General features: G+C 39.3%; 1 protein-coding gene across 1 annotated transcript in view; it reads right to left on the bottom strand.

Moving 5' to 3' along the window:
• The window catches only part of MAML2 (mastermind like transcriptional coactivator 2), a 327265-nt gene that overhangs the window by 92027 nt on the left and 221799 nt on the right, over nucleotides 1-13439 (bottom strand). The window contains exon 2 of the mRNA XM_016159932.2: nucleotides 10349-11881. Within this exon, the coding sequence (XP_016015418.1) occupies nucleotides 10349-11881 (1533 nt within the window). The remainder of the gene's footprint in view (nucleotides 1-10348; nucleotides 11882-13439) is intronic.

Here is a 13439-nt window from a genome sequence, read left to right as displayed (position 1 = left end):
AAGAATATACAATGAGGTAAAGACAGTCTCTTCAATGCATAGTGTTATGAAAACTGAACAGATTTATGGAAAAAATTAAACTAGAGCATTTACATAGAACATATACAAGAATAAACTCAAAATGAATTAAAGACTTAAATGTAAGACCTGAAACCAGAAAACTTCAGACTTCTAGGAGAAACACAGACAGTGAATTTTTGACATCGCTCTTGGTAATATGTGTGTGTGTGTGTATGTGTGTGTGTGTGTGTGTGTGTGTCTTTGGGCAAGGGAAACAAAAGAAAAAATAAACAAATAGGAGTACATCAAAGTAAAAAGCTTTTGCATAGCAAAGGAAACCATCAACAAAATGAAAAGACAGTCTGCCTAATGGGGGAAGATATTTGTCAATGATACATCTGATAAGGGGTTAATACTCAAAATATATAGAACTCATACCAAAAAAAAAAATAATCCAATTAAAGAGTGGGAAGAGGACCTGAATAGACATTTCTCCAAGGAGGACATATAGATGGCCAACAGACATATGAAAGCATGCTCAACATCACTAATTATCAGACAAATGCAAATTAAAACCACAATGAGATACCATCAACAAACAAGTGTTGGTGAGGATGTGGAGAAAAGGGAACCCTCATGCACTGTTGTTGGGACTATAAATTGGTGCAGCCACTATGAAAAACAATATAGAGGTTCCTTAAAAAATTAAAAATAGAACTACCATATGATCCATCAATTCCATTTCTGGGTTTTTATCTAAATAAATCCAAAAAACTAATATGAACAGATATATGTATCCTTATACTCATTGCAGCATTATTTACAATAGTCAAGATGTGGAACAACCTAAGTGTCCATCAACAGACAGATGGATAAAGAAGAGCTGGTGCATACATACAATGGAATACTAGCCATAAAAAATAATAAAATCTTACTATTTGCACCAGCATGGATGGACCTAGAGTGTATTATGCTAAGTGAAATAAGTCAGACAGAGAAAGACAAATACCATATGATTTCACTTACATGTGGAATCTAAAAAACAAAATAAGTGAATAAACAAAGCAGAAACAAACTCATAGATACAAAGAATGTTTTGGTGGTTGCCAAATGGAAGGGTGGTTGGGGGGATGGATGAAAAAGGGGAAGAGATTAAGATGTACATTGATAGTTACAAAATCATCATGGGGATGTAAAGTATATATCATAGGGAATATAGTCAATAATATTATAATAATTATGTATGGTGTCAGGGGGCTACTAGACTTATTGAAGGATTGCCTCGTAATTTATATAAATGTCTAACCACTATGCCACATATATGAAACTATTATACTATTAAATGTCAACTTTAATTGAAAAAATTTTTAAAAAACCTTTTTAAGTACCTCTGCAGAATCTCCTTCCACAGGTTCAACCCATGGAGCAGCTGAGAGTGAATTCTCTGGTTTCCAGTTCTGATATTAGAGCTGCTGGTGCAGGTCCATGGGCAAATGATAAGTTAAGTGCAGACTTGGTATAAAGGAAGGTGGAAGCACTAGCTCCTGTTCCTACCTCTGAGGAAGAGAGGGTGACGTCATCCTTAAATCCTCAGAATAGAAGAAAGGATGATGGGTCAATGGTATAATTCATTTGTCCAACAAATACGTTTCGAGTGTCTACTACATAGTAGATTGGTTAGGGTTTGGAATACAATGAGAAGAAAGGCACAATCCCTGCCTTCAAGTGGCTTGCAGTCTAGTTGAGGAAGACATGTAAGAACAGAGATATATGAGGGGCGGTATCTGTTAAAAGAGAAAGTTTGTGAAGCCAGGGAAACCTATTGGAGGAAATGTCTTAGCTGGCACTGAAAAAACTTAAGGTTAGGTTAATCAGGCAGAGTAGAGCAGAATAATGTTCCAAACTGAATGAACAGCATATTTGAAGACCTGTGGGTAAGAGAAACCATGGTACTTTTCAGGAAATGGAGGATACTTTTTATGGAGGGAGCTAGAATGCAGAGTGTGCATGAGTTTGAAGGAGAAATGTGAGTGAATGGGTAGGAGTGAGAAGAAGAAGAAAGCTGGATATGGAAACCAATTAATCATGAGTCCTTGCAGGAGCCAGGTCACACAGGGTTTTATAAGCCATATAAGGAGATGGATTTTTTCCCGAGAAAATGAAGATCATTTAAGGGGCTTAGGCAGGTGACAGACATGACCAAATTCCTATTTTGGAATGCTCACTCAGATTGCAGGTCGGCAAGCCTGGAAGGAGGCAGGCCAGTTAGCAAGCACTTGAAGTGAGAAGGGACAATGGTCAGAACCTATCCTGGATGTTTCGTCCCTCAATATGTCCATTTAGAATTTATTCATCTGTGCCAGAACTTGTGGGACATAGAGATATACCTGCCAGCTCATTGGCTTCATGGCTCTCCCCAATAGAAATCATTCACCAGGAAATATCTCTTCACCCCTGTTGCCAGTAACAATTCCAGCGGCTAAATGTCCCTAACATCCCTTTCAGGGCCTGCCATACAGGTCTCAAGGAGGTCAGGGAAGAGGCAAGTTCAAACTTGGTCCGTAAGGAAAGGGTAAAAGAGAAAAGCATACGGCCAATGTGGAGAGTAATGAGACAAAGACACAGAGACAGAGTAGAAATGTGAGCTAAAGACCAGAATGGGAGGCCACACCCTCATGTGCTCACCCACACAGACCTGTGGACTACTAAGAAGTAGGGCCAAAAAAACTCCCTGTTTATTAAGTTCATGTTTCCTAAAGGTGGAGCTGAACTTAAGCTCCTGTGAAAAGCAAACTGTGGAAAATGCCAGTGATTCAGAGTGGAGGGAATTAGCAGTCCAAAGAAAGGGAAACAGGTCAACCACCCCCATTCTTTCATCCTCAGGGACCTTGAAACTTGATTTTGCAGGATGCACAGGAAAGTAGTCATTGGCTTCCCTTTATTATGCTCTACTCAATTTATTGCTTGGAGAATAAGATGTCACTTTGTTGTTCAGATTAATTGCATAAAATGTAAATATTCAGCCAGAGTTCTCTAATTAGCATCCATAGAGCTGCCCAGGTTGTGTGTGCATGTGTGTATGTGCGTGCACGTGTGTGTGCACATGTGTGTGTGTGTATGTGTATTTAAGTTTGGTCTTCCCTACTTAAAACACAATGTAGAAGGGTAAGATGATTTGCATCTCTCTGATGCTTACCAGTCTAAATATTTGTTCAGTCTTTTGTTTCAGACCTAAAACTCTGTAAACACCTTCAGAATCTCAGGTGTTTGTGCTCTACTCTAATTAACATTAATGTGAAAATTTACTGGTTACAGTAGCACATCAGCTAAATGGATTTTTGCTTCCTTTCGATTTCATAAAAAGAAACCACTGCTCCCCTCTACCAAACTGATAACAACTGACATCTGATTAGAAAAGGCAAAACTAATTAAAATGGGTGCAAAGGGGATTGTCTGAGTCACCTACATTAATGCACATTACAGTTAAATATCTGTCAGATTTTCCATTAACCCTCTTACATTTCAGTCTCCAGGATCAAATCTATTTCTTAACCTCATACCCCTTTTTTTCCCTAGTTGGAAACTTGGTATTCAACAGGCTAAATTACCCACTAATGCTTTAAATGCACAGCTCTTATTGATGGATATAACACATGGACAAAGACCTTGGAACGAGAATAATAGAAGCCATACCCTTATCCGTGGATTTAAACTCTTTTTTTTTTTTAATTATGATTCCAAGGCTAACATGTTTTTCTTGTGTTTATTTCTTTTTGTGTTTATTTCTTTATTGAGGGATAAAGGATTTAATTGTTGCTTTACACCAATTCATGCTATTGTCTTCTGAGTTATTATACACTGGGATGACAAAATAGAAATGAAAGTGGAAAATCCAGCAAATAGAGTTCTATTCTGTAAAAGGTTAAAATAACACATTCAAAGTTGAACTTGTAGATTTAGGGGCAAGGCCCATGTGATTTGGGCTCAGTTGCTATGTAGAGTAGACTGTCAAGGATTAGGACAATGTATTCTGTATAACCAATGGGAATCCAATAAGTATTAGGGACAGATGTCTTGTTCAGCTCAAAAGCTCATTGAAAGGAGGGACCATGTCTTCCTGATCTTTTAGATGAGTGCAGAGAGAGTTCTTTGGATCATTTAATCCTTTAATCTCCAATTCTTGGCACATTGTAAGTGCTCAATAAATTTTCATCATATGAATGAGTGCAAGAATTATAGTTTCACCCTATTGTGAAACTGAACAGGTTCTTAAATCTTGATAGGTTATGTTAAAGAAAAAGAAAATAAGTTTTCCTTATCATTAAAACAAATCTAACAAAACCCTAGAATTTTTGGCTTTAAAAACTAAATCATATACCACTCCCTTGGGTTTTTTCCATTTTTATCTGAGACCAGAGGTACCAAGAAGCCCAGCAGCAAATCAGCCTAGCAACAGAAGCAAGAATAAGCATGTGATATGATAAAAATAGCTCAATTTGAAAATTCCTTCTATTTACGTTTCAAAAGCTTTTTTAAACTTTATTTTTCCTCTACTATATCACACATTAATTTTTGTTCTTAGTTGTAGTACTAGTATCCAGAACTGTGCCTGGCATATAGCAGGCTTCCAATAAATATTTTTTGAATGAATGAATATTGCTAGAGGTAAGAATAGAACAGTACTTAATTTAGCCTGGAATCTTTAGTTTGTGGCTCCTGGTTGGGCACACCAGGAAACATAAAGATCTGTGGATGCAGATAAGGCAACTTCAGCGAATTGTTTGAAGATTCCTACCCACTCCCTGTACCAGAATTAGCTTAAATTTTCCCTGAGGTAGAAATAAACTGGGAATGTAGACAACAGTGAAATTTCAAACAGATTTCACATAAAGGCCCTGTCAGCACAACCCAAACCAACTCTACCTATTTACTTAACTTAGGCAGAATAGTAGTTATTAGCACTGGGCTTAAAATCAGACTACTTACTAACTGTAACTGATGAAGTTATATAACTTCTCTGAGCCTCAGTATCCTCACCTGTTAAAGAAGCATTGATATCCATGACTCAGGTTATTCGTATGTGGCACAGAGTTTGTACCACTGTTCAAACAAACCAACCAACACAAACTAACAAAACACATGCAAAATCCCTTCTGCTAATTTTGCCAATCAAGATTCTTCAGTATAAATTATATTAACATATGTGTCTGGAAATTCACCCTGGACCCTTGCCTTAGCACTACTTTCATGAAGTATTAAAAACAAATTTCTGTTTCCTTTATAAATTTAAGAGATAAATGATAAAATATCAAAGATTAAATTGAAAATGCAAACATGCTCACGGCCTACCACGACAACCCTCTGTATGTCTGCACCAGCAGCCCTTTTCCCTTTTGCTAGCATAGCCCAGCCAAAGTGAGTCAAACAGAAATCACCAAATGGTCAAAGGTCATTTACGATGATCACCTAGCATCTTTTGGGTCTCTTATTCTAACTTCACTCTAGATTTCATGTCATTTATACTTTATCCTTAACTATAGGTTTGTTATTATCTTTTGGCTTCATTCCTGGGTTCTAAGTATACTGATTGATTTTGTTTCCCAACTTTTTTAGGATTTTAGCTTGGCTTTGTCTTTAGCCCTTCATGCTACTGACTTTCTCTAATTTGATCCCAGCCCCTAAACTCAAACCCTGGCACTAGCCTAATTGGTAGACCTTTTAGCCAATCTCTAGCCCCCAGAAAAGGGTTGTTTGGATATTATATCATTGCAGAACATTGAATTCATAACTATTTTCCCTTTAGAAAAGGCATGTCCAGCTGATTCAAGTTTCTATTCCCTCTCTGGCACTTTCTCTGAGCAATTATAAGAATTCGAAGTATCGTCAGTATATGGGAGCTGCAGTGATTCCTCTACCCTCACCTAGGCCAACTGGGAAACAATTTTCTGAGGGTTCATCTTTAAGATTGGATATATACAAAATTATCTTTAAAAAAGAGGGAAGGAGAACATCAGGAGACTTGCCTGATTTATGTCAGAGTTGATAATGTAGAGTAGTTAAGGATAAACTTGGCTAGTTTGAGAAAGTGGGAGGCGTGGTTCTTAATATATGATTGAGGAACTTGGCTTTAAACTAAGGAGGAAATGTACAAATTTATGTTTCAGTCATAACAAACCAGCCATTCACTGGCTGCTTTCCCTCTCAGGATTTTTAGAGATGGGAGAATTCTAAACCAAATATAGAATCCACTTGCATTTCATGGATCTAATGTTAGAAAAAACTCACACTTTTAAGTGTCTGATTAAAAAGCTCTGAAAAAGATCACTTTTTGACTCAAGAGGTTAGTGCTTTTAGACTGAACTCTTATGAATCCTGGTCAACCAATAACTCTTTTACACCTTAAACAAGTATGCAGTGACATGAAGATAAATCAGAACTACATGTATTACATCCCTCTCTTGCCCTCTCCCATAACCTTCAAATCAGAAAGGGAAGAAAATTATAGCTAGGAGGTATTTCCATTTGCAAAACCCCAAACATTAGCAAGACAGAACCACTGAAGACATTTTGTGAAACATCAAACATCATTTGTTCTCTCAGTCTTTGAGGTTAAGGGGTTACTTAAAACCACTCCAGACATGGAACAATAAAGATGTCTCCACAATTTGATTACAATGAATCCATTTTGCGAGTACCTCTAGGAGAACAGAGGTGGGTACCCAAGAAAGGGATAGGGGAATAGGAATTCCCCAGAAGCAGTCTCTGCCTGAGCAGGCAGATATGTCTGGGCTATGAAAGGTGAAGAGCAGGCCATCTCTTCACACTCTACTAGGCAAATGACAAGTAACTGGTTAACAAATTCAGTCTACCGTTTTGTAGCAGAGAGACAAGCTTTCTAGCGTTTCCGAGGCTAAAGGGCTCCAATTAGCAAATCCCATAGTAAATCTTCCTACCTTTGACACAAAGTGAGTAGAACAAGCAGAAAAAGAAATTGTGACTAGTGTTTTCATTTAGGATGCTTTAGTTGACAAACTTAAAAATTGCTTAATTACCAACCCATCCCCTTACATGACTTTGGTCATGAATAACAGAGGTTTAGCTAATCTGAAATGAGCATACACATTTGTACTGTCCACTATGGATGGTCATAACAACTCTCTTTGAGTTGAGAATACTTGACAATATACTGTATGAGACAGGAAGAATTAGAAAAAAAACACCTTAGAAATATGTACATCCAAATGAAAGTTGCTTATCAAAAATATCATCCTAGAAGCATTCATTTATTTTCTTTACTGCTTCAGAGAAAATTCACAAACAAAACTTGAAATGGAGTCCTAGCAAATCAGAGTTATTCCTTGTTTTTGACCCAAAGCAGCATTATCCAGCTTGACTGTTCAAAAATCACCCTGACAAGATGCATATTATTGCACTGGTAATAATCTACTCAATGTACTAAAAGCTCTGAAGACAATCCCCAGAGAAAAACTCCATAACTGTAATGAACAACAGCACCATTATTAGAATAAGTCCAACCCCCTAAAGGTGAATGCTTTCCAGAGGGCAACACTTACTTGACTACGGAGCTCTGATACACTTGCTTACAACTCAGATACAGGACTTCAGAGTTATATCGCACAGAATTGTTAAGCTGGAAGGGACAATGTGGTACAATCTACAAAGTTGGAATAAAGCTTCAAATGGGTAGCCACTGCCTGTTTATGTAGAAGAGGCCACCACCATTTCTAACACTATTTAAGGGCCTTCTTGAAAAGATGAAAATTATCTTGACATCATGTGTATCATACACATTGGGAAAAGTAAAAGATAATCTAAGGCATTGGAAGATGTTTATTGATTTGGCCATTAGCACCCACTGGTGTCCTTGGGGCCTAGAAGCTCAGGTAGGGGCTAAGAGGCCAGTAGTATGGTGTATAGTTGTTATGAACAGTGGAGCTGGAAACAGAACAGATGTTGGAGGTGGCAGGGAGACTCCCCAAAAAGGACTGCAGGGACACAGAAGAGATATACTTCCTGCTGTAAATTGTTTATTTTGGTTAGTTCCATAATGTTCACCCACAGGAAGGTCAAAAGTCACATAGATTTTTAAAAAATTTTTAACAGCTATAAAGATTAGAGATTTAAGACTTTCTCTATCCCCAAAGGACTTAAACTACTATGTAGATTATGTACACATGGCTCACTATCAAAAGAAACATATCTTTTGAGAATCCCACAGTGAACTATAAGTGGTCATTCATTTCCCAACATCCTACCTGTGAGCTGTACAAACTAGTAGATGAATGCACAACCTTCAAAGTAGACCAGAATCTTGACTCTGCTACCCACCTGTGTAACTTTGGGCCAGTTATTTAACCTCTCTGTGTCCCTAATAAGGGTGAAGTGATAATGCCACAAGCAGGAGAGACAGAAGTTATGCCAGTTATTGAGTAAATACTTAATACATGCTGTCATTACTACCTCATTATTTATTATTTCCATCTTTACGGTCAGAAGTCTAGGCTCAGGGAGGGTAAATCACTCCCCACTTACCATATTGCCAGACAATAGAAGAATTAGAGATAGTTCTCTTTTATTCCTCCAATACTAATTACGTCAGAGTTTCACACTTACTCTAATGTCTCTCCTATGTAATACTAATACTTGTTAAAAATATTTCGATGTCATACATGTCTCTCTCTACAATTATCATAGTAATAGCCAACATTATCCTAGACTCTGAGCTGAGAATTCATTCTCAAAAAAAATCCTAGGATATATTATTATCAGTTTTAAAGGTAAGAGAAGTGAGGCTTAGAGAAGTTCTGTGATTTCCTAAGGTCACATAGCTAGTGAATGTCAGCAAGAACTTGAACCTAAATCTATCCGCATCAAAATGGCTACACGTAATTTAGAAAGGAGTTCCACAATACTGTTTGCTTTTAAATGATTCCCCAAAGTACCCACGTTAAAAATGGAACTTTGTAAAATATACATATATCTCTACTCAAAATTCATTCTTCGCAATCTATAACTAAAACACACATACACTTTAAGTGAATAAGAGCTGAAAGCTTTACGTGGTACGTAACTCTTGAATCCTAATTGAGTCTAGTTTTCTTTTGGCACGCATCTAGGGCAAAGGGTAGCTCGGCCACAGACTGCGGTGCTTGCGGCATTCTTTTCTGGGCAGCGGCCACAGAACTGCTCTAGGAATGGGATTTGGAATTAGGCTCTGCGCCATCACACTGTCTTGACATATTGTTTCGCCATGTAATGTGCTGTCTTTGTGCTCGGACCCAAATGTAGATCTGTCAAGTTATACGCACAAAGCAACATTCAGGCTTCCTCTCTCTCTCTCTCTCTCTCTCTCTCCCTCCCTTCCTCTGCCCCCTTTCCTCCTTCCTTTACTTCCTTTCTTTCTTCCTTCCTGGAAGAGTTTCCTCTTTTAAGTTCCCTAGGAATCAGAGCTTACTCACCAGTATGTGCTCTGGAGGCATAGAGCTATATTTTTGAACTATTCATGTTTGGGGCAGAATAAAACTTCTGTTTTATGTTAATCACAGGATATGAGGTAACCACAGATTTTTTTTTCTTTTTTTCTTTTTTTCCAGTTTGTAGTCCTGACAATTTCGCCCTTTAACACTTAACTCAGGCATTACTTTCTTCGGAAGCCTCCCCTGACTTCCCCTTGCTGGGTAAGATACCCGACCTCTGTGCTCTCATATCATTACCCTTTCCACTCAGTATTAAAATTATAGTTTTTAAAGCCTGTCTCACTTTCCAGACTGTATTTGCGGACAAGAACCATGTCTTATTTAAGGTTGATGCTAAGCCCTCATGCGCCAACACATAGTCACAACAGGATTATGATGGGTTAGACATTTAGACATTTCAATTGGTTCATGTGGGTTTAAACGGGTCATTAAACACTCTTACTATCATGTCTGGCCTTATATCAATACTCAGTATAATCACAGTATCATGCATGTGGTAGGTGTTCAGGAAGTGCATGTTGACTTAATGATCAATTTATTGACTGGATGAATAAACATTGGGCATAACAAAACCTTATGGACAACTGGACCTGTCACTAAAGGCATGAATTATAATGCAACATTCTTAATAAGCAAGAGCCTCTGATCACGATAGCTCCCCATGACAGTCATGCCCTACAAGGAAGTACCAGCTTGAAGACCTCCACGAGGTCTTCACATGAATCTGTCAGAACCACTACAGTCTTTGTGGTCTTGATCCCATCCCAACACAAGCATAATGGTAAACAAAGCATAATTATCATGTCAGGTGGCGTGTGGATACTCTGTGTTTGGAGTACTAGAGCCCTTACCTGTCTGTGTTGTTGGGAGACTTGGTACCCCAGTCCTGTGATGGGCTGGTTCTGCATTTTCTGAAGCAGGATCTTTTGCTGAAGAGGCAAGGGTGACCTTAGCAAAGGCTGGCTTGCTAGAGGCTGGGTGGGCTGGGACGGTGGCTGCTGCTGCTGCTGCTGCTGCTGTTGCTGTTGTTGCTGTTGCTGTTGTTGCTGTTGCTGTTGTTGCTGCTGTTGTTGCTGCTGCTGTTGCTGTTGTTGCTGTTGCTGAACTGAAATGGAGCTCTGCTGCTGCTGTTGCTGTGTGTAGTGTAGGAGAGAAGGCTTGTTCTGGGAAGGCAAAACAGAAGGCATCTGTTGGTTTGCTGGATCTGAGTTAAAGTGGAACAAAGGCTTGGTGTTGCCAAGACGGGACTCCATGGCCGCGTGCGGGTTGTTAATAAAACTTCGGCTGAGATCCTGAGGCTTTTGCTGCATGAGCACATCCAGGGGACCTCCTTGGGCTGAGGGGCTGGCCTTGTACATGTAGTTAGCCATGACTTTTGACTGGCTGCTGCTGCTGCCTACCCCAGGCATGGGGGAGCTCTGGGGGCTGAATGGCTGCTGACCAAAAGAAGGGCTGGGGATTTTCTCCTGCCCGAATGGACCTGGAGATGGCCCAGCAGAAGAGGGCAAGGCTGACCAGTTGGTCGGCTGGTGCTGCTGCTGGTGCTGCTGCATCCGGGCATGCTGCTGACGATTGGCAGCTATCTGTTTGAGCTGCTGGGCATGAGACACTTCCTGCCAGCTTGGCAGGGCCCGGCTTGCTCCTGAGGCTGTCTGAGGCTGAGCCTGGTTCTGAGGGACCGAAGGATTTGGGGATGAAGCAGAGAGGACAGAGTTAGCCATAGAGAATGCAGGGCCAGCTGATGGAGGTCTCAACTGGGGAGAGCCTGAGGGGCCCTGAGTCAGGCCGGGTGAGTATTCACTTTTGATCACTGTCTTCTCCACAGGCAAGGAGGGCCTGGGAGTGCTCCTCTGGCTTTGCTGACCCAAGTCAATATGAAATGGATCATCCTGCTTTATGGTGGCATTGATCATGTTCTCCAGCTCCAGGTCACTCATAGGAGGCACAGATATGTTGGTTAGTTCATTGAACAGCTCCTGAAGCTCAGGATCCATCAATTGCTCTCCAGGGTCATCTCCATATCTATTAGAAAAGATATTCTCCTGGGTCATTTGGCCATCCATATGCTTACTGCAAGACAGAGTCTCTCCTGGTTCCTTCTTCACTTCTTTTAAGCCCATGTTAAACATACCGTTGCCAGGAGAATGTGTATGGGGAGGCAGAGTGCTAGTCTTTCTCAGGGGTGCCTGGCTCATGGGCAAGGTTCCTGACATAATCTGACTTTGTCCATTATTTACGTGGAGTCCCCCTTGTCCTGCGGAGAGGTTCTCCCCAACACGGATTCTTTTGATATCAAGGAATGAGTTGTCAACGAACCCATTGGGCCTCTTGCTGTTAGCCGGAGCTGGGTTAACTATCTGTTTTCTTTTCAAGGAACCCTGGAGCTGAAAAACAAAGGAGAAATAAGAAAGAAAAATATGAGCTATGAATCCAGATATGCTTCTAATCAAAGAGGCATAATCTTTAAATGTTCTTCTATTTACACACAGGATTAATTCAAAAAGAAAAAGGCACACGTGAACCACAGTCTGGAATATAATGACACTCACAGCAGCATACATAAAACAGAATAAAATGTTCCTGGAGGAGCAGGTCAATTAGTAGCTAGAGATCACCGTGGTTCTTGTGATTGGTACACAGGCCAATGGTTGAAGAATTCTTCATTTATCATCAGGAGTTTATTGATGTTATATCTATATATCTATATTGATATCTATAATTAATTACCAAAGTGGTATTGTTTTCTGGAACAGGCCAAAATGTTCCATATGCACACGCAATACAATCTCACACAGCTACAGACAACTGGAGTGAACATAATTTTGACCAAGATGGGAAACACTGAAGAGTCTAAACCTAGGAAAAAATTACCAGTTTCTTTTTTCACACATTCAACTCCTTCATCACTATTATCCTCTAAGTAAATAATTGGAATTATTGTTGTGTCCAAGGAGATATACTATCTGGTGCTCATCTGTTTTCCTCTAATAACTGTAGCTTTGTATTCAGGCCCATGTAACAACATTGTGTGGGTAGAGAGAAACCACAATTTTATCATTTATCAAATGAGACATGCTAAGCAAAGATTTTCATGGGGATTCATTTCTTCTGTTGCTTGTGTCTGAATCTCATGACCAAATCCAAGATGTAGAGAGGCATACTGCACAATGGTTAAGAATGCAGGCTTCGTGAGCTCACTAAACTAAGCTCAAATTCCAGTTCTGTCCCTGAGTGCTAAGTGACCATGATACTTTACTTATATGAGCCTCTATTTCCTTATCTAGAAAATGGGGACAACAGCACTTAACTCATAAGAAGAAATCACACCATGCAGGTAAAAGGTTAGCACAGTGCTTATTACAGTAAGAACTCAATAAATAAATTATAGCTTATATAAAGTGTGGCTTACTATAGTCTCAAACGGGAGGGCCTCCCTAAGTAGCAACAGTAACAACGAAATGTTAAAGTTCTTCGTATACTAACTCAGTGATTAGATTGTCTGATATGAACTTTAGAAATTATAGAGAAAGATTTAAGGACCATACAATCACACCAATAAATTAAAAAGAAACATAAAACATCCACTATTGTTCTTGAGATCTTGTTGATTTGCCTCTGAAGTGAGAGCCTACATTTATCAACGTGTGGCTTTTCCAGCGCAGCTGCCCTTCTTAAATTACTTAATGTTTGCTCAGGATAACTGTAAAATACCTGAGGCAGAAAGGTACTTCCCAGGCAGATAGTTCTATCACTTCTCTTCCCACTCCTCCTTTCCACTTACCACCACTCCAGTACCCTTCTAAAGGATTTTGGTAACCTAATTAAGAAAATAAAATTAATAGAAATGAGCATCTATTATATATGCCACATATTTTAAATATAGTTAGTTTTCCTTAGTCTCTACAACAACCCAATTAGACATGTTTTATTTTACAGATAAGG

The sequence above is a fragment of the Rousettus aegyptiacus genome, unplaced genomic scaffold (assembly GCF_014176215.1).
Source record: "Rousettus aegyptiacus isolate mRouAeg1 unplaced genomic scaffold, mRouAeg1.p scaffold_m13_p_5, whole genome shotgun sequence".
NCBI lineage: Eukaryota > Metazoa > Chordata > Mammalia > Chiroptera > Pteropodidae > Rousettus > Rousettus aegyptiacus.
The sequence above is the reverse complement of the archived record's forward strand: the minus strand, read 5'-3'. Positions and strand labels throughout refer to the sequence as shown.